At 38.4% G+C, this 25,048-nt stretch overlaps 1 protein-coding gene across 3 annotated transcripts in view; it reads left to right on the top strand.

Annotated features, from left to right (window-relative positions):
- The window catches only part of MAP3K20 (mitogen-activated protein kinase kinase kinase 20), a 180,728-nt gene that overhangs the window by 92,388 nt on the left and 63,292 nt on the right, over positions 1-25,048 (top strand). For all 3 annotated transcript variants that reach the window (XM_066233260.1, XM_066233261.1, XM_066233262.1), the window contains exons 4-8: positions 5,945-6,046; positions 11,927-11,992; positions 15,229-15,257; positions 15,372-15,509; positions 23,286-23,372. In XM_066233260.1, the coding sequence (XP_066089357.1) occupies positions 5,945-6,046; positions 11,927-11,992; positions 15,229-15,257; positions 15,372-15,509; positions 23,286-23,372 (422 nt within the window). The remainder of the gene's footprint in view (positions 1-5,944; positions 6,047-11,926; positions 11,993-15,228; positions 15,258-15,371; positions 15,510-23,285; positions 23,373-25,048) is intronic.

Raw genomic sequence — 25,048 nt, 5'->3', positions numbered from 1 at the left:
TTGATCACACATGGACGGGGGAGGGGAGCATGACATCATAGCACAAGCTGACTATATTTGTTCAGAAACATTAAGACTTTCAAGGTAACACAATCAAAGATGTTTACAGATCTTTTAGGGTTCATCTTCCCTCACCAGCCTAGAGATATTTTACTCTCAAGATTCCAGGAAGGGGGAGGAACTTACAATCAATGCAAGGTGGTATGTAAATTCTGTCTCCCATTGAAAGAGAAGAAGTTTCTCGGTTAACCTTTATTTTAGATTTAAAACTAAATGGCCCATTGTTCTTGCAAGCCAGAAACTTCTACATTCTTCTCTTTCCCCTCCCCACAGGAAGGATGGGACAGGAAAGCCTAACCTTTTCCTTCTAGAATATCAATATTAATTTTCACCTTTTTGGTACCTTACAACAGTATAAGAATGACAATATAATTAATGACTGACTTCTCGTCTACAACAATAGAGGCCAAAAGACAATAGATATTTAAAGTGCTAGAAACAATAAAAAGCAGTATCCAGCAAAACTATCTTTTAATGAAGTGGTTAGGTGGGGGGTGGGGAGCTGGAGATTAAAGAGGGACAAACATATGGTGATGGACAATTATTTGACTTTGAGTGATGGGTACACAACACAATCAACAGTTCAAATGCTATAGAGATGTTTACCTGAAATCTACGTACTCTTATTGATTGATGTCACCCTGTTAAATTTAATTTTAAAAACCTGAACTCAAAATAAAGACATTCTTGGATAAAGGATGGAAGAATCTGTTGCTAGCAGTCTTGCCTTACAAGAAATAGTAAAGCAAATCTTTCAGGGTGCAAAAAATGACAACAGATAATAATTCAAGTCCATGGGAAGAAATAAAAGGTACTGGAAATGACTAATATATGGGTTAATATAAAAGGCTCCATAATATATTTGTTCTCATTTCTTCTCTCAACATCATTAAAATCATAAGCTTATATAAAGCAATAATTATAACACTATTTGTTGACTTTGAAACATCTATAGATATATACTACAGTAATTAGTATGAGGCATGAGGGAAGGAATGGAGCTAATTTGGAGAGAAGTTTATTTTACTGTAATTAAGAGTATTAATTTGAAGTAGATTGTGCTAAATTGAGATGCATTTTATATTTTCTTGAGCTACTACTGAGAGAATCTACTCAAAAAATATAGTAAAAAAATCAACTGAAGAATTGAACGACAAATTAAAAATATTAACACAAAAGAAGGAATAGAGGACTGAGAACAGGAGACATGTAGAGAACAGGAGACATGGCAAATGTTAATTCAACAGTATCAATAGTCACATTAAATGTGAATGGTCTAAATACCCCAATCAAGAGACAGAGATTAAAAAAGCAAGATTCAATTATATGCTATCTACAAGAGATGCATCTTAGATTCAAAGACACCAATAATTCAAAAGTAATAGGATGGAAAAATCTATATCATACAAACAATAGCCATGAGAAAAGTGGAATGGTTATATGAATTTCAGACATAATAGACTTAAATATTTTTAGAGACAAGAGTCATTTCATAATGATAAAAAGGTCAATATACCAGGAAGATACAGCCATTGTAAATGTATGCACTTAACAAGTCCTCAAAGTATAGGAAGCAAAAACTGACAGAATTTAATGGAGAAATAAGCAATTTAACTGATTTCAGTACCCCATTGTCAATAATTGGTAGAACAACAAGACAAAAAAATCAGCAAGGATATAGAAGACTTAACACTCAACTAACTTTACCTAACTTACATATATAGAACATACCACCCAACAAAGAATACCTAATCTTTTCAAGTGCACATGGAACAATCTCCAGGATACATCATTAGTTAGGCCACAGAAAAAATATCATTATATCCAAAAGGATTGAAAGAATGCAGTGCATGTTCTCCAACTGCAATGGAGTTAAGTTAGAAATGAATACCAAAAAGAAATCTGAAAAACCCCAAATATTTGGGAATTAAATAACACATTTCAAAATACCTAGTGAGTCAAAGAAGAAATCAAAATGGATTTAAAAGTATTTGGACAGAAAGAAAATGAAAATGCAACATGTTAAAATTATATAGTGCAGATGGAGGGAAATTTATTTCTTTATACATCTATGTCAAAAAAGGTCTGAAATTGATCACCTTAAGAAAATACCAGAAGAACAAAATAAACTCAGAGCAAGCCAATGAAAGGAACTAAAGATTAGAGCAAAACAGTAAGATAGAAAAGAGAAAAATAACAGAGAAAATCAATCAAACTAAAAATTTGGCCTTTGAAAAGATCAGTAAAAGCCTGACCTGTTGTGGTGCCGTTGGGTAAAGCATCGGCCTGGAATACTGAGGTCGCCGGTTTGAAACCCTGGGCTTGCCGGGTCAAGGCACATATGGGAGTTGATGCTTCTTGCTCCTCCCACCCTTCTCTTTCTTCTTCTCTCCCTTTCCTCTCTAAAAATGAATGCATAAAGGCTTTAAAAAGATGAGCAATGTAGAGCAAGAATATAATTTAAAAAAAAAGATCAGTAAAACTGACAAATCTTTATTTATATTGACCAAGAAAAAAGAGAGAAGATATAAATTACCAAATTCAGTAATGAAAGTGAGGACAGCACTGTGGCCCTACAGAAATTTAAAAGGCTTGTAAAGAAATGTTATGACCAACTTTATACAATTTAGATGCAATAAATGAATTTTTTTTTTTTTTTCTCTGAAGCTGGAAATGGGGAGAGACAGTCAGACAGACTCCCGCATGCGCCGACCGGGATCCACCCGGCACGCCCACCAGGGGGCGACGCTCTGCCCTGACCAGAGCCACTCTAGCGCCTGGGGCAGAGGCCAAGGAGCCATCCCCAGCGCCTGGGCCATCTTTGCTCCAATGGAGCCTTGGCTGCAGGAGGGGAAGAGAGAGACAGAGGGGGGGGGGGTGGAGAAGCAAATGGGCGCCTCTCCTATGTGCCCTGGCCGGGAATCGAACCCGGGTCCCCCGCACGCCAGGCCGACGCTCTACCGTTGAGCCAACCGGCCAGGGCCAATAAATGAATTTTTAAATGATTCAAATTACCAAAACTAATTCAAAAGAAACAAAATCTGAATAAACCTATAACAATGAAGAAATTTGAAGTAGTAATTTAAAACTGCTTCCAAAAGAAAAGCCCAGACCCAGATGATTTCACTGGTGAGTTCTATCAAATGATTATAGTGAATAGAAGAAATAATAGCAGTATTTCCCATATTTTTTCAAAAAATAGAGGAGAAAGGAACACTTACTAACTCATTCTAAAAGGCCAGTATTATCCTGATACCAAGGCACACTAAAACATAACAGGAAAACTATAGTCCAAATTACTGCATGAATTGATGCAAAATTCTTAACTACAATATTTATTATCATCAGTAAACTGAATCCAGCCACCCATGAAAAGGATTATACAACATGACCAAATGGAATTTATCCCAGAAATACAAGGTTGGTTAACATCTGAAATCAATTAGTGTCAGGTACCATAATAGATAATAATAGAATAAAAGAAAAAACCTTTTGGCATTTTACAATGTCTATTTATAATAAGAAATCTGAATAGACTAGAGATAGAAGGTAATTTTCTTAACCTGATTAATAGCACCTACAAAAACCCACAACTAATATCATACTTACTGGTGAAAATGTGAATGTTTTCCCCTAAGATTAGGAACAAGGAAATAAGGTTCTGCTCTTGTCATATCTGCTCAACACTTCAACCAGGCAATAAGGAGAAGAAGAAGAAAAAAGCATTCAGATTGGTAAGGAAGAAATAAAACTTTCTTAGATGACATGATTCTGTATAGAGAAAATCCTAAAGAATCCAGCAAAAAAACTTGTAAACATATTTAGCAAGATCAATATATGAAAATCTGTTGTCTTTCTGCATACTAGAATGACAATCTAAAAATTAAGAAACAGTTCCCTTCACAGTAGTTATCAAGAGAATAAATACAGTTGGGCATGAATTTAACAAAAGAAGTGTAAGATTTGTATAATGAAATGTTCAAAGCATTGCTGATAGAAAATAAATATCTAAATAAATGGAGAGAGATATCTTATATTCATGATTTGAAAGACTCAATTTTGTCAAGATGATACTTCTGCCCAAATTAATCTATAAATTCAAAACAATTTCTATAGAAATCCCAGCAGACTTTTTGTCACAAATTGACAAGTTGAGCCTAAAATTCATATGGAAATTAGAAAGACTTAGAATAACCAAATCAGTTTAAAAACAAAAAAACTAAGTTTGAGTACTTAAACTGCCTCTTTTCAAAACTTTTTATAAATCTGCAGTAACCACATATTGCATTATTAGAACAAGGATTGATGTATATAGATCAATTGAACAAAATTAAGCATTTAGGGAGAAAACCATACAGTGATGATCAGCTGATTTTCAACAAAGTTGCCAAGGCATGTAAGGGATAGTCATTCAACAAATTGTGCTGGAACAATTAGAAATCTACATGCAAAAATTATCTTAGACCCTTCCCTTACACTATACACAAAAATACACTCAACGTGAGTCATAGACTTCAAATGCAAGAGCTAAAACTAAAAATCTCTTAGAAGAAAAAAATAAAATCTTTATAGAAGCAGAGTTCTTGGATATGACATCAAAAGCACAATCCAGAAGAGAAAAGTTGATAATATTTTTTAGGTGAGAGAAGGGAAGATAGGCAGACTCCTGCATGCACCCTGACTGGGATCCATCTGGCAACCGCATTTGGGGCCAGTGCTTGAGTACCAAACTATTTTTAGTGCCTGAGGCTGACGAGCTCCAGTGGAGCTATCCTTAGCGCTCAGGGCCACACTTGAACCAATTGAGCCACTGGCTGTGGGAGGAAAAGATGGAGAGAAGGGGATGGTCCCTTCTTCTGTGTGCCCTGACCAGGAATCAAACCTGGGATATCCACATGCTGGGAGGACGCACTACGACAGAGCCAACCGGCCAGGGCTTAATTATTTAGTTAACTAATTTATTTATTTATTTATTTATTTATTTATTTATTTATTTATTTATTTTAGAGACAGAGAAGGGACAGAGAGGGGAGGGGGATAAAGACATTTATCTATACAAATGTTCATAACAGCATTATTCATAATAGCCAAAAACTGAGAAGAGTCCAAATGTCTATCAAGTAGTAATGAATAAACCAACTGTGTGGTAAATCAATACAATGGAATATTATTCAGCAATAAAAAGGAATGAAGTGCTGATACATGCTACAATATGAATGAAACTTATAAATATTATATCAAGACACTAAAGCCACATATTGTATGATTTCATTTATATGAACTATCTAGAAAAGGCACAGTGAAAGCTAATAGTGAGAGTAGTGATTAACTGTAAATGGGCATAGGGTACATCCACTCAGGATGATGGAAAGGTTCTAAAATTGGATTGTGGTTGTGATGGCTCAGCTCTATACAGTAGGTGCATTTTATTGTAGGTAATTTATAACTCAAAACATTTTCTCACTTTCTGGGCCATTTATGCTAAATTTGAAAACCTGTTCTAAATTCTGATGCAACACGGTTGATTTGTTTACATTGTCATAAACTCTCTGAGTTGTGTTTAATCTTATCTTATAAGAATAACAATTTTTAAAGAAATTTGCATGTCTGCCTTTGTTTCAAATACATTCTTTCAACATGTCTTTGTGTTTCAGAATTCCAACTAAATGGCCTTTGAATTTATCCTTGGCTGAAGTTTTACTATTCGTTCTGTTAGTGCTTGTTCTTGACAGTTTTCTTTCCAGGATAATATTAACTCTTAGAAACCATAGCATGGAGCATCTTTGTTAAGTTCTTTAATTCATCTCCCCAATGAAAATATAAAGCCTTGTTTATGTAATGTATATTAGTTTTAATTGTATGCTTATTTTTCCATTAAAAATAGAATATGCTTCTCTGGGATCACTATATGATTACATTAACAGTAACAGAAGTGAAGAGATGGACATGGATCATATTATGACCTGGGCCACTGATGTAGCCAAAGGTACTAATGCTTCATGTATTCTTGCAGAATTGGTGGGGAGCATTTTCCCATCCTGACACGGTGACTTAAGGCAGAAGTTTTGTTACTCTGTGTCTTTTAGATGTTCTTTTTTTCAGATCAAAAGTAGCAAGACCTGGCCACACGGTGCCACTGGTGCCACGGTGGATAGAGCATCGGACTGGGACACAGAGGACCCAGGTTTGAAACCCCAAGGTTGCTGGCTTGAGCGTGGGCTCATCCAGCTTGAGCCTAGGGTCACTAGTTTGAGAGTGGGATCATAGATATGACCCCACGGTCGCAGGCTTGAGCCCAAAGGTCACTGGCTTGAAGCCCAAGGTCACTGGCTTGAGCCCAAGGTCATAGGCTCTCCCCCCATCAAGGCACATATGAGAAAGCAGTTAGTGAATAACTAAGGTCCTAAAACAAATAATTGATGCTTCTCATCTCTCCCTCTTCCTGTCTGTCTGTTCCTATCTGTCCCTCTCTCTCTCTCTCTCTTTCTCTCTCTCTCTCTCTCTCTCTCTCTCACACACACACACACACACACACACTCACAAGTAGCAAGAATTCTGCAACTTACTGTACAGATAGTATTTTAGGTCATTATTTTTCCACTTCTCACTTTTCTTTACCTTATTTCTTTCCCTAAAACCAAGGTATAACAAAATCAGTGCCTCCAGGACAGCCATTTTTACCACATTTTCTGCCATGGTAATTGACCCGCTTGCTTGACAATTAAATGGAAAGATTGTAATTCTGTTATTATTCTGCAAGTCTCTACTTAGACTCAGTGTCCAGAAAACGTGATTTATTGTAGGATTAGTTCTACTCTTTTTGTATACATAACAATATACCAAAAATAGTAATCACTTGCAAAAAAAAATTTATTTGTCCTGTCATATATAAGCAATTCAGATTTTATTTTATATTTAGTGTAAACTTGGAAATCACTCGTGGAAATGAAATATTTTTAATATATAAAATCCCTAAACAAGGTGCCCAGTTCTTTTTTCCTCATAAATTCCTACATAGACTAATGCTTTCTAAAGCAATTTAAATTCCATTTATTTTTATCTTTTTTTTCCATTTTCCTAACTGAACATTTCTGAGTTTTATTTATAACTGTCAAAGTTGCTTTAGAAACAACGTAATCTAAATAACAAACACTGATAGTTCCATTTGTATTCTAGCAACCTCTAGAAAGTATGTCCAAATTGTACTGGGGCAATTAACTCCTTTGCTTTTTGCTACTCTAGACTCTAAACATCTCTTTAAAAAGCAATAAAAGGATATTTAGCACTCAATAAGGAGGGTAACTCCCATTTTGCATACAGTTACTTCCAAAAATAATTGTCTTTTCTTTGGAGAATTATCTTGTTTGTTTTAAATTTCATCAACACCTGCAAAATTCTTCAAATACAGAAAGTGAAAAAAAGAATTTAAGTTTTATGCTAAATGCTGCTGCTGAATGATACTTCATTACCTTATAAGAATAATAAGCCCTCTGTTTAGGATGGTATACTTAAGGCTTTGGCTGTGTTAATTAACTTAATTGTGTATTCATGCATCAGGCATCTAAAATCAATCTTAAAATTTCACATTCTTCAAGACATTTTCATGTAACATCATAGTCACTTCTCTGTCAGTAGTACACAGGGACCACCTGTTTGTAAGCAGAATGATGCTATTATTGAGAGCTGCCTGAAGGTTGTGGAAATACACTGACATCAGTGTAAATACATATACAAGCAGTGCTTGCCTTAAAGCACTTCACCTTACAGACATTTGCATTTAGGGTGCTCAGCCAGTAACAACTCTGCTATTACTACCTAATGGCACTTAGGATGGATAGATAGTAAATAAATCAGCTGACATCAGTCACTCTGGTTCCTGCTGTGCACATTTTACTTAAAGTTGCCTGGCCCCCAGCCTGCAAACCTCAACCCTCTTGGCCCCTTCCCCCCGTATAGTCCCTCTTGGTGGGCTAGTTCCTTGGCTCCATATCAACTCAGTCATTCGTGGTGTTTCTCAAGACCACTGACACTCTATATCAGGAGGACAAAGAAAAGAAGAAACAGGACTAAGTAGCCAACTGGCAACAGAGGTAAAGATTAGAGATGGGACTGACCAGGTGGTGGTGCAGTGCGTAGAGCATAGGCCTGGGATACTGAGGACCCAGGTTTGAAACCCCGAGGTCACCAGCTTAAGCATGGGCTCACCAGCTTGAGCACTGGGTCACTGGCTTGAGAGTGGGATCATAGACATGACCCCATGGTCGCTGGCTTGAGCCCAAGGTTGCTGGCTTGAGCAAGGGATCACTGGCTGAGCTTGAGCCCCCCAGTCAAGGCACATATGAGAAAGCAGTCAATGAACAACTAAGATGCCGCATGAAGAATTGATGCATCTCATCTCTCTCCCCCTGTCTGTCTGTCTGTCTGTCTCTCTCTCTCTCACATAAAAAACAAACAAACAAACAAACAAAAAACCAGTAGGGACAAAGAGAACACAGGACAGTGTCCAAACTACAGAGTAATAAGATCACATTTTTGTGGCTGGTGAATTGATCTGAAAGGCAAGTTCTAATGTGTTTGGCCAAGGGTGAGTAGAATGAGGCAGAGAAGAGACTTGTTTATTTATAGTTAAAAGTAATACTTCATATTTAGAATGGCCTACAGAAGGAAGAAGAAATCAGTGCTATTGGAATGACTTCAGCCCTCTGATAAAGCTATGAGCAGAACCTGGAGATTAAACAAGGAGATTTGATTTTCATTGATTCTGTTATTAATTCAGCTGTATACCTTTCAGTTTTGACCAGGATTGAAGCCACTGTAGCAACAAGATGGTGAGAAATCAAAGAATGAATAATTCATTTCAAGTAAGAGTTGGTTCATAAATTTTGACATAGGCGCTGCTTAACATCACTACACAGGGAATATCTCCTCCAAACCAAAAAGATTCTCTTCTTTCTGGGTGGAGAGAGGAGCGGAGGAGGGCAGCCCAGCAAGTATAACTGAAATTTTTGTAAGTCAGTCAGTGGTGTGTAAGAGATAAAATTAACAGCAGATAAACCTGCACCTAGTCTCAAAATGGTCCTCACTGATACCCAGTCTCTCCCCAGTGACACCAGTCAAGTGTTTTTTTTAAGAAACTCTGAATCTTAAACACGGATGAAGGTATATTTCAGACTTCTGAATTGTTTGAAAATAAATAAGGCAGAATTACAAATGGCTCTATAAAACATTATATAGAATTTATGTGACTGTGATTACTACTCTGTTTATGAACACTAAATATTCTGTAACTGTATGCTATGCCTTTACTTCTGTTTCTCATCATATCTGCCATGAGGAGAAAAGTGCTAATATTTACAGTTTTTGTACTTGAGTTTTGTTTTTTTGAAATCCTTCCTTGTCACGAGTGTAGAAATAATCTAGCTGTTCCTCTAATAATTAAACCGGTTCTATCTGAAAAAAACAGCTCAGGAATTTGATTTTTTAAACTAATTTTTAGGGAGAGGGGGGTAGTGAGAGAGAAGAAACATTGATTTGTTGTTCTACTTATTTATTATGCATTTATTGGTTGATTCTTGAATGTGCCTTGGCTGGGGATCAAATCCACAACCTTGGTATATCAGAATGATGCTCTAACTGAGCTATTCCTGGGCCAGGGCCTAGGAATTGATCCTTTTTTTTTTTTTTTAGAGAGAGAGGGAGAGAGAGAGAGAAAGGGAGGAGATAGTGAGAAGCATCAACTCGTAGTTGCTCTCACTTTAGTTGTACATTCATTGCTTCCTTACATACTTAGACTGGGCTTGGACCTCAGGCTCAAGCCAGTAATCTTGGGCTTTTCATGCCAGTGACCACTGGGCTCAAATTGGTGACCTTTGGGATTGTGAGGACAATTCCGCGTAAGAGCGACCCCATGCTCAAGCTGACGAGCCCAAGCTCAGAACTGGCCACCTGGGGTTTCCAACTGGTGACTGCATCCCAGGTCAAGGCTTTATCCACTGCACCACCACCAGTCAGGTGGAATTGATGGGGGTTTTTTTTAAGAGGGAGACAGGTAAGGTGAAGAGGGGAAGGGGAGAGATGAGAAGCATCAACTCGTAGTTGCTCCATTTAAGTTGTTTATCAGTTTCTTCTCATACATGCCTTTACTGGGGGGCTCAAACCGAGCCAAAGACCCCTTGCTCAAGCCAGTGGCCTTAAGCTCAAGCCAGTGATCTTGGGCTTTAAGCCAGTGACCTTGAGATCATGTTGATGATCCAGCACTCAAGCCGGTGACCCTGCACTCAATCTGACAAGCCCACTCTAGCTGGTGACCTTGGGATTTTGAATCACGGTTCTCAATGTCCAAGGTTGATGTTCTGTCCACTGCTCCACCACTGGTCAAACCAGAATTGATTCTTAAATCAAGAGAGAAAACTATGAAATTTAGTCATGAAAATTATTAGAAGTTACCCAAGTTGTAGCTATTGAATTTTCACCATTTGTAGTATGTAGAACTCCATGTTAGAAGATCTCTTTTATTCTAGTTATATCTTGTTGAAATCATTTGAATTACTAATACTTTTGTTAATGTGACTCTTTTCAGGAATATCTTTATAGGCAGGAGTTTAAAATATTTTATATTCTTTGTTTTTTCATGATTCTTCAATATGTAATCATCAGAATAGTAGAAAAATAATGGATTATTTTTACAATTAACCTTTATAAAATTGAAATCTTCTATATGCTTAAAAGAGAATCAAAGCCTAGTTATTAAATTACGTTTAATGGATAATTTATTTAAAAAAGAGTCTGTCTGATTTGGAAGAGGGATGCTATTTCTTCTATTATTTAGACAGTGAAGAAAATAAAGGGAGAGGAAATTTTCAGTGGAAAATGTTCTTTTCCTTTATTCTAAGAAGGTAGTCAATACATAAGTACAAAAAACGAGATAAACACTGTTAAAGGGGTGTGAAATATATGCCCTTCAAAGTGTAACTTTTTATTTGACTTTGGGTGATGGGTATACAACACAATCAACAGTTCAAAGGCTATAGAAATATTTACCTGAAATCTATGTACTCTTATTGATCAATGCCACCACATTAAATTTAATCTGCTAAATAACATTTAAAAGAAATCTTATGTTATAGAACAAAGTTAAAATAACAAAACTCTACTTAGTTTATATGCATTTAATTTACTGAAGTAACTTGATTTATATCCTAAACATGTTGGGGTAAATGAGTGCTTATAAATATAGATTATCTTAGACTTATTCTTAGTCTTGTAAAAAAGAATAAAATATTTGTAACTATTATATATGTATTTTTTTTCTATCTGAGGATCATAAAATCATTTTGCAACCGCAGCTAATGAATCCAGCCAGTTCTCTGGCCCTAACCCCATCTCCACTCCCAGGATCTTACTGAAATAAGCACTGAGAAAATAAGCCAGGCTGCAACTAACTGGGTGACTGCAGACATCCCAATGAAAATGGAACACCTCGGTCAGAACTTACCAATTTAGAAAGCAGTTGGTAGTGGAATACCTTAGTCATTGGAGCAGTTCTTCCAGTTGTAACTGTGCTATTTTTGTGCAGACTCCAAAAAATTAAGGTGTCCTTATTAGGTATTGTAAGAAGCTAGCTTTACCAAATTCCAACTTCTAAAAGATTAAAACACATAAAAATTTTTGGCCATATAAATTTTCCTTATGTGGACATATCTTGTCTCTATTATAATCAGTCCAAATGTAGACACAGCATTCCTCTATTTTATTGAATTCTTTGCAGAGTATGAATGATACTGCTGATGTTTAAAATAGAAAGGTAGTATTGATACAGTGTTGAAAAACAATATTAATAGGCCTTTCTTTCTTCTTGTATAAAAAGGAATGCACTATTTACATATGGAAGCTCCAGTCAAGGTGATTCACAGAGATCTCAAATCAAGAAATGGTAATGTAGTCATATGTTTTTATTTTACTACAGAATATATGCACTTGTGTATAAAAATAAACACTATGCTTTCCATAGCTTTTGTAACCTGCCGTTTTGACTAACCTGATACCTTGAAAATCTTTCCACTGTTAATATCAAACATATTTATACTATTTCAAGAGGCTACATAGTATTTTCACTGTTTGAAGAGTGCAGAGTGTAGCCATTTGAGTTGTTTACATTTTTTCTGTGATAAAAAATGTTGAGCTTGATATATTGTTCAGCAAAATTTTTCAACACATCCTTAATTATTTTTTATAATCATTTTCTAAAAGAGGTATTTCTGAATCAAAGCATATAGTCATATATTTCTAGTCTCCTATTTTTAGATAGTTCTCCGTGCGAGTAGTTTTGAATTTTGTTCTTGTTATTTCTGAATTATTTGGTGTAAATTTTTTATATCGGTCATGTTACCTGGAGTAGTGCCCCAAAGTGATCAGCACATTTAGGAGTTTGGAAATTAAAGTCTTTCTTCTCTCCTTCAGAACTTCTAAAGTTTATTTATGGTCCTGTATAATTTGGAGAGAGAGCATTTTTAAATGACTTGCAGAATTAACTGTTACCTTCAAGTAGGAATGGTAACGGAATGCTTCTCCCATCGCGTCACTTGGAAGTTAATGGGAAGGCAGTGGGATTATTTTGATAGCCAGCACTAGCTGAAGTAAACATCAGAGTTTGCTACTTAAAGAATCTTGCTAGCAATTCAATTACATGTTTCTAAGTAAGGAGGAAGAGAACTATTTATTTTTAGGAAATCTTTAAATCACTGCAGTTAAAATGGGTATGTATATTAATACAGTGATCCTTAGAACGGCTAGTGATGGTAAGTGAAGGGAGAAGAGGAGGGCATGGACCAGCGGCCCTTGTTCACACTCCGGGGCAGGGAGCTTTGTTGGGGGTGGGGAGAGGGAAGTGGCTGGCAGCTGCCACTCATCAGTAGCCCAGGCTGTATCACCAGCCTGACTCAACCAGTCCGCTCTGGCTCATTGTTCTGTCCTTTTTCTAGTTCATCACTTATCCTTTGGCTCTTCTTAGACATAAACCTCAGGAGCTAAGCACTCTTGACATATAGTTGGCTAACAGGAAGTCATTAAAAAATAATCTAGAATCTTGTAGAAAGTATTAGGGTTTTATGACTTTGTAAATTTTCAGGTAATGCCCAGAATTTCTATCTAAACAACTTATTTGATTTCTGTGCTTTACCTCTATATTCTAAATATCACATGAGAGGAGAATGATTAAATTGTGCGGTCTTTTTTTTTCATACTGTCACTGTGAAACCTAAATAACTGGAGATTGTCCCCATTTTTTAAAACTAAAATTTGTGTAGTTATTTAATGAGAAAACATACACATGAAAGCAATTTATACCTATTTTAACAACTTTTTTTATTTTTGTGGGAGAGGGAATAAAAGGACTCTTATTTTTTGTGTTACATATTTTTATAATCTTAGATATTTTAAAATGAGCATTTTTAATCTTGTAATGAAAAAGGCGGTAAAGGGATTTTTTAAAAAACAATATAGTATTAACAATACTTAGTTTTATTTGAAATAGTTTATAGCTTATATATAGTATCACATTTATGCTTAGTCTATTTCTATATATTAGATCATGCAAAAATGACTTGCCCTCCACTTATCAAGGTTATTAGTAACAGCGAGTAAGTACAGATCCTCTACCATGTTCAAGGCACTCTGTAAGTTACAGAAATGCTGAAAACAGTTAGTTCTTCAGAGTTCTTGTACTCTCTCCCTGTATGCTTTTATTCCCTTTCTCCCATAAAAGCCCTATATACATATTAACACTCCCAAACAGATCCCAACTTCAAAACTGCCTATCTATCTGCTATTGGACATGGCCATATAGGTATTTTGTATGACCCTGAAACACATATTGAGTCCAAGTTGATCTTCTCATCTTCTCTCTACTCACCCCCCACCCCCCACAAATTATTCTGCACTCCTTTTCTCAGGGAGTGGCAATACCAGTTGCCTAAGCCAAGAATTAAATAAAAAGGAATTAGAGTTTGATGCCAGGGCTCCTGTCCTAACCATTATGCATATTATCTCCTTATTTGATTTCATCCTTGAGTCCTTCTCCCCCCCCCCCCCCCAATTATGCAGGCCCTGTTGCTTCTTCCTCCCACGTGTTTCTTGACTTTGATCCACTTCTCTCCGGTCCTTTGCCACAGCCTTCCCACGGGCATCCTCATTTCTCTCTTGGACTACAACCACTGGCACATACAACCATCTCCTTGCCTCTAGTTCTGTTCTCTTGTGTATTCTCCTTTCCACACATTTGATCATTCATTCCTTGGCTAAAAATCTTTCATTATCTTGCCTTTCACAAAGGTTCTTCTGGAGCTGGCTCCTGTCTTCCAAAATTGCATTCCTGTTTCTCTGCTGACCTTTTGCAAGGCCCTTTCTTCTGCTTAGAAAACTACTTTTTCTCCCCTGGCTCTCCAATTTCTGGTTAATACCTATTTATTCTTCAGGTCTTAGCATAAGCATCATTTCTTCCAGGAACCTTCCTCTGACCTCCTTACACTTAGGTATCCCTGCTTGTTAGTTCCATGGGACTATCTCTGTCCCCGTCACGGAGTCTCTCCCACCACTTTATAGATACGGGTTTGATCGCCTCACTCATCTGTAAGCTCCTTGAGAGCAGAGACCATGCCAGTGCTGCTCACTTTTTTCTCCCAGAACGTAGGACATGCCCTTGATCAGAGAATTTGTTAAAAGGATGAATATATAAATAATTCTATGAATGAATATCGTCCCTACCTTCAAGAAAATTACCCTTTAGTTGTGAGGAAAAAATATGTATACCGTGAAGTAATGACACGAATACCTGCCTCAGTATCACGCTGGCAGTCCAGTGTCAGAACCCAAGTGAAAATTTGGTCCTCCTGACTACTGCTAATCTATGACGTTTTGCTAGACAGTACTACATTTAATTAAAATAAATGTCTTGCAAGCCTTTTTAAGCACCTCATGGAATTAGTTTTTTGGTTTGTTGTAATGTCAACTCCCTCTTACGAAATCTTCAGTGCAGTAACTACTCTGATTTTACCTGTCATGATGCCATATGGAAGATGGAAGAAATAGAACACTGTGATTTTTTTCAATATAACTCAAACAAAATTGATGATTGTCATAATTTATCTTTTTTCTTTTTCTTTTTTTTTTTAGTTGTTATAGCTGCTGATGGAGTACTGAAGGTAAGACTGGTTCTCTTAATTAAAAATTTTTTTTAATTTCTGATGTAAGTTTTTATGACTGTGTTTTATATTAGTCATTAAGTAGAAAATTGATACTTATTTCCGTTTTCTCAGATCTGCGATTTTGGTGCCTCTAGATTTCATAACCATACAACACACATGTCCTTGGTTGGAACTTTCCCATGGATGGCTCCAGAAGTTATCCAAAGTCTTCCTGTGTCTGAAACTTGTGACACATATTCATATGGTGTGGTGAGTTCATTTCTCATTTTTTGTTGCTAAAAGAAATACAGAAAGCAACCTACAAATGCAGATAGAACAATTTAACACAGTTATAAGACAATGATGTCGTTTCTGGAGGAATGCCTGGAGCCATGGCAACAGAGGAAACATTTTGCAGTTACTGGAGTGTTGACTTTGATCACTGTTATGCATCTGAGCTAGTCTGTCCTGTGTTGAGAAGAAACCAATGCCACTTCTAAGAGGCAATTGAGATGGAATCCTAAACTGGTGTTGGGCCTGATGTACAGAAGCATGCTTTCCTGGGTGGACGTATGACTGTAGAATATCTCTCTAAGTCAGTGGTAATGTGGATATTTGCAACAGGACTTCACTATCATGAGCTGCTCAAAAACCACCAATAGATCTGCCAAATAGATCCTGTTGATTAACAGGAAATTTTTGAGTACCAACTCTGATTAGGGTACTGGCTATCTGAAACATGAACCTAAGGTATCAAGAACAACAACAGCCTGACCAGGCAGTGGCACAGTGGATGAAGCGTCAGACTAGGACACAGAGGACCCAGGTTCAAAACCCCGAGGTCACTGGCTTGAGTGCAGCCTCACCAGCTTGAGTATGGGGTTGCTGACTTGAGCGTGGGATCATAGACATGACCTCATGGTCACTGGCTTGAACCCAAGGTCGCTGGCTTGAGCAAGGGGTCACTTACTCTGCTGTAGCCCCCCCCCCCCCATCAAGGCACATATGAGAAAGCAATCATTGAACAACTAAGGTGCTACAACGAAGAACTGATGCTTCTCATCTCTCTCCCTTCCTGTCTGTCTGTCCCTATCTGTCCCTCTCTGTCTCTCTCTTTCTCTGTCACACACACAAAAAAGAGTAACAACAGAGCAATATAGTTACAAGAAAATAATGTGGGGTAAGGGGTAAGCTCAATGAATAGAGAGTGTAGAAATGAATCAGGTAAGGAGCAAGAACTTCTGGAGGGATTTCAGATGGCTCATTCTTGAGGAAGAAGTTATGTCTGAATGAGCAGAGAAAGAAGTGGGGGAATAATAGTAGTAGTGGGGTGCAAGGGGACAATGGGCACAGTGGTTCCCTAGTGGTGGAAGAATTCATTTGTTGCTCTTTCTTTTTTTCTTTCTTTCTTTTTTTTTTTTTTTTTTTTTTTGTATTTTTCTTAAGTTGGAAACAGGGAGGCAGTCAGACAGACTCCCGCATGCACCCGACCAGGATCCACCCGGCATGCCCACCAGGGGGCGATGCTCTGCCCATCTGGGGCGTCGCTCTGCTGCAATCAGAGCCATTCTAGCACCTGAGGCAGAGGCCACAGAACCATCCTCAGTGCCCAGGCCAACTTTGCTCCAATGAAGCCTTGGCTGCGGGAGGGGAAGAGAGAGACAGAGAGGAAGGAGAGGGGGAGGGGTGGAGAAGCAGATGGGCGCTTCTCCTGTGTGCCCTGGCCGGGAATCGAACCCGGGACTCCCGCACGCCAGGCCGACGCTCTACCACTGAGCCAACCGGCCAGGGCCAGTTGCCCTTTCTTTTTTTTTCTTTTTTTTTTTTTTTTTTCATTTTTCTGAAGCTGGAAATGGGGAGAGACAGTCAGACAGACTCCCGCATGCGCCCGACCGGGATCCACCCGGCACGCCCACCAGGGGCGACGCTCTGCCTAGCAGGGGGCGATGCTCTGCCCATCCTGGGCGTCGCCATGTTGCGACCAGAGCCACTCTAGTGCCTGAGGTAGAGGCCACAGAGCCATCCCCAGCGCCTGGGCCATCTTTGCTCCAATGGAGCCTTGGCTGCGGGAGGGGAAGAGAGAGACAGAGAGGAAAGCGCGGCGGAGGGGTGGAGAAGCAAATGGGCGCTTCTCCTGTGTGCCCTGGCCGGGAATCGAACCCGGGTCCTCCGCACGCTAGGCCGACGCTCTACCGCTGAGCCAACCGGCCAGGACCCAGTTGCCCTTTCTTGAGGATAAGTTTGTTATCCCTGAAACTGCTGTATATTATCTTTTAAAAAATCCAAAATAGTATTTGGAACTCCCTGTCTTCGCATCTCACCTCCCAATTATACTGCCTTCTCTATTTATTTTATTACTTCTTGAAAAGATGTTTGAATAATAAAGGGGGAAAACACAGACTTATTTGGGCCCAAATCCACATATCTCTTCTTCCTGAACTTCTGCTGGCACAAGGGGAGACCAACATAGTCAAACCCATTTCTTTTACTTTAGAGTTCATCGATCTGTAGGTATTTATGGCTGGCTTCATTACTTACATTTTAGGCTTGTTTTGTTGGCTAGCTTGTTCTAAATCACAATATATCTGGTATATACCAAATTAATTTAATATGGTGGAGATGAATTGTGTTGGCATTTGGAAAAATATCATTTCAAGAATGAAATATACATTTTGGGCTAAAGGATAGAATTGTAATGGTTGGAAGACAATAGTAGTATTAACTAAATATCTAATTTCCCTTAATTCTGTGTTTCTAAAAATGAAGGCTGTAAACTATTATAGACAGTGATCAAATAATTCTTATCAAAGGAAAAAGTATATGTTCCTGAAGAGAATAGATTCTAAAACTGGTCCTCAAGTCAAAAGTTAGTATATTCTGACCATCCTACCAGCCACTTGCTAGGGAGTTTGAAAATGGGGGAATTTGTTGCTGTTTAAGACTTTGTGAGATTCTTTCCTTCATTTTTAAGCAAAAATCTATTGTGTTAGGCACTGTGCTAGACATCAACATAGGATAATTTAAATTTGACTTTGCCTGTGCTTCTTGGAACCAGTGTTTCATTTTAAAGGACCAGAGAGCAAATATTTTAGACTTTGAGGGCTACTTATAGTCTTTATTGCATTTTTTTACAACCCTGTAAAAATGTGAGAAGCAATCTGCATTCTGCAGCAGGCCACATTGTGCAGACGCCTGTGTGTAACAGCAGGGGTTGGAAGATGAACAACTTGGTTAAAGAACAGTTCAGTGATTCAACAAAAAAACACAGATCTCACTGCTGTCATTGGCCTGTGTATATAAATATATATCAACATAGTTGGGCTGTTATAGTTTTAACACTATTTTGCACATTTATGTGAATTAAGTTTTTTGAAGCTCATTTTAGCACTGCGCAAGTTCTCATAAGGTGCTTTTTTTTCAAATGTCCCCCGAGTTGAAAGTTATCAATCTCAGAAGTTTTTGACTTGAAAGACACAAGTACGAGTTATATAGAGAGAGTGAATTTTTGGTTTTATTTTATTTTATTTTTTAGAGAGAGAAAGAGAGGAGGAAGGGAGATAGAGAGAACAGGCCAGACAGGGACAGACAGACAGGAAGGGAGAGAGATGAGAAGCATCAACTCATAGTTGTGGCACTTTAGTTGTTCATTGATAGCTTTCTCATACTTGCCCTGACGGGGGGTGGGGTGGGGGGGCACTCCAGCTGAGCCAGTGACCTTTTGCTCTATCCAGTAACCTTGGGCTCAAGCCAGCAACCATGGGGTCAGGTCTATGATCCCACATTCAAGCCATTGACCCTGCACTCAAGCTGGTGAGATAGCGCTCAAGCCTGATGAGCCGGCATTGCGCCAGTGACCTTGGGGTTTCAAACCTGGGTCCTCAGCATCTCAGGTCAATGCTCTTTTCACTGTGCCACCACCTGGTTAGGCTGACCTTTTGTTCTTAATATTATTTAATTTATATAAACAAATGTCAACCTGCCTTCTTCTAAACCCTTGCAGTAAGTTGCCAAAGACTTCGGTGTGAAATGCGCCCACCTGCTTTTCCTTGGCTGCAGTAGAATGTTAGCTGCAGTTACCAACCAAAACAAATCCCGTATAAACCATAAAAGATGTCGAGAAGTGACTTCTATTTGCAGAGCTCAGGATTTTTTCCTATATCATTTTAAATTCCCTTTCACTCATTCCCAATGACCCCTCATTTTAAACATAGTTTGGATCACCTTTCTGAAGCTGCAGATGTTTTGTTTATTTTATTTAAAAGCTTTCCTTCAAGTAACTGTGCACTGCTTTTCAGTAGCCTGGCCAGAACATTTCTCTTTGTGAATTAGATTTTCTACTTGTTTACTAACCCTACCCTTTTTTTTTTTTTTTTTTTTTTTTTTTTTGAGGGATTTAACAAATGCTTAATCCTTCTATCAAGTAATTGAACTTACTCCAGCAAATTTTATGGCCAGTCACTGTGCATTCCCACTGTCGCCCTAGATTTACGCACCAGATGCTCTCTGGAAAGTGTTTGCCCGAGTCACATGCTTTTGAATATCAGTTTTACATTCAGTGACATAAGCCAGTCAGAGAAAGTAAAGTACCATATGATTTCACTTTTATAGTACCTAGCAAGGAAAGCAATGTGTTTGTTTAAGAATTTCTTATATCCTTTCAAAAATAGGTGAGAAGCCAGGACTCATTTCTCAGCAGGAACATCTCTGCATAAATCATCCCATAATTTATTAAAACTCTATTCTGTTCATTGAGTCCCCACACACATAGCAGTCACAAATAGATGAATAAGACCATTTTAAAAAGTTGTTCTTTTTAGAAACCCACCCCCAAAACCCCAATATATTTTTGCTTTTTATTTTTATATTTTCAGACTTGCTGTAGGAATTTGGCTCCTAATATTATCAAAGTCCCCAGCCCTCCCCAGCTTGCTAATCCTGTTGCTTCTCAACACGTGGCAAAACTAACCAGTCTGTGCAGCCCTAAAATAAATGGGCTGCAAATGCCAGCAGTGGATCTTGTGATCCTTCCTTCTACGCTGGTACATTTTGCTAGGTAGGCAATTGCTTCTCTTTCCATTTTATGAGACAAGAGATTTTCCTACCCTCTCCTGATGACTTCTCTTAAGGGACCAACCAGGAGTGTTTAGCATGTTACCTCCCCCCACCACACACACACACACACACACACACACACACACACACACACACAAAAGACTTAAGGAAAGAAAAAAAATCATTGAAAGAATAAGTCTGAGAACACAAGGCCTAGCCACACTTTGAAAACAAAGCTCTCTGGATGGCATGCAGAAAGCATTACCTTTTTAGAAACTTCTCAGCCAAAACTAGGTTTGAAAATAGAGTAGCTTGAGAGAGAGCATCACTGCCTCGCTTGTCTGGGAGCCCTGCTCCAGAAGAGGCCCGGCTCAGGTAATAATGACTGCCCATTGTTGTGAAAGAAAAGGCGCAAGTACACAGCCTTGCCCAAGTTTCTCTTCTGTAAACTGAAAACAGAAGATTTCCTTAGGAGCAGTTTATAATGAGGATGTCTCAGTATAAAACAAGTTGGAAAATAGTTTTGGGGTAAAAGATCACAGTGCTGGCCTGCGTCCCCATCACTGATACTTTCAGGCATAGTTTAATATATTTTTAGACCTCCAAATCACTTCCTCAACAAGGTTACTTTTTTTGTGCCAAATGCCATTGTATTTAGTGTAGAAAAGGCAGTTGCCCTATCTCATACCACCTACTTTCTGATACATCCCTGAGCCTGGTGACTGAAGAGGAAATCAGGAGATGTGCTAGTGCTGGAACTGAACCAAAGACCTCGTTTGGACTTCAAAGCCGAGCAGTAAATGACGCCCTCTGGACCCTTTGCCCTCCATCAGGCGGCTCCCTCAGCTATAGTAGCTCTTTAGAGACTCCAAGAGGGAGTACAATGAAACTGTCTTATTTTTCCAGAGTTAGAACCTTTAGAGAAATATAACTAGGATCTTATTCGATTTTGGACATTTTCCAAGTTCCTATTTTGGAGTGAAGAATGACATAAATCTTTTTCTGGTGTTATTCCCCGAGCTCTTGGTTGTGCATTGTACCTCACAAAGCCCGGAGGGTCTCCATGTAGAGCCTGTGCCGTGTGGGCCGGGTACCAAGGGGGCGCGACGAGCTTGTCAAGTGGCCTGCGTCTGGTGCGTGTGATTTATTTGAGGTTGGTTCACTATTCCCATTCTCCTTAGGAATGTCAAGTCCATTAATTTACTTGCCCTTCGTATCCCTTTCCTTCCCCAACCCCAACACCAAGGGAGTGGTAATTGTAACAAATTGAGCGGCTTGGTTTCCGGCTCCGCCCGGTCAGCACCCCTCCCCCTGCGGCCCTGCACCCGCGCCTGTGTCAGGTGTGATTGCATACCTGTCTAGTCCTGCCTTTACTTACAGTGCGCGCGAGAGTCCGCTACTCTGGGAAGCCCTTCACCTTTTCCAATTCACTTCTGCTCCTGAAATAGAGTAATGCAGGTAGCTCCTCGAAAGAAGTACATTACGCACTTGATTAAAAACCCAAAGAAGCTCCAGTAAATTTTTTTTCTCCTGCTTGAGGAGCATCTAACAATTTCCCTGATCTTCCTGACAATTATCTTCGTGTTAGCCCGAACTCATTTAACAGGTTGTGGCTCAAATAACATGTATGGCTCAAGTGGCACTTACTGAGCGAATAGTGGAGATACAGTTCAAGGTTTTATAGGATTTACTTGAGTACAGTATGTGTCTTTAGTCTACTTTCTTCCTTAGAGATGTTTGTTTGTTTGCTTTTAGAGCCAGAGAAATCTAAATCTAAATGGTTATATTTGTTTTTATGTGTGGGGTTATGGCCCCACACCTAAAATATAACCCGTCTCATTCTCCCATATGTCAGCTTTTCCTTCTCTAGAAGGACATGGGGTTAAGAGTTTGACTCTCAGGGTGATGCAGCAAGGTCCTGTTCTAGCTCTGTCACTTGATATCTGAGTGTCTCTGGGCAAGTTTATTTAACTTTCTTAAGCTTTAGTTTTCTCATCTGTAAAATAAGGATCAGATCTCTCCAGTGGATTGATACTAATCTTCATAATATATATAAAGGGTTTAACAGTACCTGGCACATAATCAAGGAATGATAGTGATAAAATTATAATTGTTTTTGCACTTCACAAAGTATTGTTAGACTCTCAAAGTTGGATGTTCATTTGTATAATTTAAGTAACTGGTTGTAAAAATCTCCATTACTCCGTGTTTAAAGTAAAGCCAGAGCCGCTGACTGTTTTCAGCCTTCCCAGGACCAGGTTGCTCCCTTTGGGCCTGTCGGTCCACGTTTATTAACCACGCTGGTCTCCAGGCTTGTGGAGAGAGGCACACACACGTCAGTCCGTACAAAGACCCAGCATGTATATGTACACAGACTATTTATTACATTTTAAATATAGTATTAACAAATTATATTATAGATGGGTGAAAATGAATCCCTTAGACTAACTCATTTTGAGAGATTCCTCCAACACAGAAAATCTAAATGTTACAATTTTGCAAGTATCTACCATTGTGGGATAAGTGGCTTAGCTAGTGATTTGGATTTGAGGCTTGATTATTTTTTTATGATGAGACCATATTGAACCTTTAAAAATGAGCTTGAATTCCCAGTTTGTATTTATTTTGTAGAGAAATTTATCAGAGATTGAAAGTGGAGTTTTGACTAACAAAATATAAAGTCTAATTTATGGGAATATGTGAGAATTCTAGTAACTTATAAGACAAAATTAAATAACTTAGGCCCATTAGTTTCATAAAATTTTAAGAGTGGCTCTAGATGTTCTAATTTCTAAACCAGAATTTTTTTTTTATTTAAAAAATGTATATCATATATCTAAGGGGTCCTATGCATGAATATCTACCTTTTGCCCAAGTTTCTACAGATGCAATTGGTTGTGTCTGGTAATTGGATACAGTTAAATGTTAAAGTTTCAGTAATATGCCAAAAATATAAAGTACAAGAATAAAAATTCCATTTTCTTTTTGTTCCAGGTTCTCTGGGAGATGCTAACAAGGGAGGTCCCCTTTAAAGGTTTGGAAGGATTACAAGTAGCTTGGCTTGTAGTGGAAAAAAACGAGGTAAGACTACGATTCTCCATTCAGGTACATAGATCAGAAAACAGTATTGGGGTTTTGCAAAAGACTTTTTCATCTTCTTCAAATTGAAAGTAAGTTCACGCTTATGGAAAGATTAGCAGTAGGAGCTAACACAAAGGGTCAAAGTGATGTTATTCCTCATGAATGGACCCTTTACATCTAATTGTTGCAGCTTCACGTCGTGATGCTGTAGATCAAAAATTGTACAAGTACTGTACTAGTTTCTCAGTCTCAATTGTAAAACCTCAGGGTTTGTTCTTAGTGATGAAAGAAGCCATTGCGTCCAAGGTAGGGGAACAGTTTAACTCCATCTCCTGCGTTTAGGACATCTTTTTTACTGGCTGGGAGTTGATATATCTGTAAGAGACCTTCAGCTACTTCAACTTACCTCTCCCAGCAGGAGTCACTATAGTACAAGAAACTGTCGCTTAGATGAGAATTTCAAAAATAAAAGAAGAAAAAAATAGTTTCAAAAAAGGGGAAAATTACAGTTTTGCCACCTACGTTGAACGCTACATTGAAGATGAGCTCCTCGCTGGAATTGGCGAGGCAGTGGCATAACTGTTCGCTTCTTCATGCAGAGCCTTTCCATTTCAAAAGGACTTCAGTGGCGTAAACACCGTTTGTGCTGTGTCCCCAGCCTCGCTTTTCTTCTTCCCACAAATTGAGGCTTTCAGTTAGTTGGACCTATGAGTCTACATCAGAGAACATGGTACATTCATATCAAAGAGAGCAACTACATTTTGAAAGGTTTAAAATTGTGACTGAAACGCACAGCCATGGAAATTTTCAGCATAAGGATGAAGCATCTAATATCAAGGTATTAGGAGAACTTAGATCATGTCATGGAAACTTGCAGTTGTCTTTGCAATGCAAAACAACTTTATTTCATAAAACTTCTTCATTTCCAAACCTTATCTGCGCCCTCCACAAAGGGTAAGAGTGTAAACCTGGGGATAAAATAATTTGCAAAAGGTGAATGTATATATAGAGAAAGTCCCTTTTTAATGCTTTAAAAGAATTACATGCATTTCCCCATCAGAGTGCAGGAGCAAACTAGATTAATTAAACAGCTGCTATTGACTAATGAAAAGGAGTTATATTCAAGAATGTGTCTTACTCATTGTTTCACGGGAGCTGCTCTGTTTTAATTAAATGTGAGAGTAATTCCCGGTGTGCTATGAAGTCAGACCTCACATACAGGATGAGTGATCTTTTCATGATATGAGAACCCACTTGTTTCTGTTCTGTTGCTTTTGCCAGTGAGATGATTAGATATTTGGTTCTTGGTTGACAAATGAGAGCGAAGAAAATTATTGACCTTCTATTGACTTTGGAGCAGAGCGCTCACTGTCCTTTTTCCCCTCTACCTTGTTTCAAGATTAAAAAAAAAATTTAAGCTAACTGGACCCTCCAAATATGTATAAGACAAAATAATTAATATTTTTAAGTAATAGTTCATCGAAAGGATGGCAGAACAGGTATAAATCTAAAATGCTTTCAAAACATTAGAGTGACCCTCAAGGAATTTTAAAGCTGAAGAGAAAAATGAATTTAGAAGGTGCCTTTGGATAGTTGACTTGAGGGTTGGGAAACACCCACAAACAGCCCTCAGGGCCCCCTCAGCATGCATACAAGGAGGCCATCGCCCCATCCCC

This window comes from Saccopteryx bilineata, chromosome 5 (assembly GCF_036850765.1).
Source record: "Saccopteryx bilineata isolate mSacBil1 chromosome 5, mSacBil1_pri_phased_curated, whole genome shotgun sequence".
Taxonomy (NCBI): domain Eukaryota; kingdom Metazoa; phylum Chordata; class Mammalia; order Chiroptera; family Emballonuridae; genus Saccopteryx; species Saccopteryx bilineata.
Note: the sequence above shows the minus strand (reverse complement) of the source record. Positions and strands in the feature narration are given on the sequence as shown.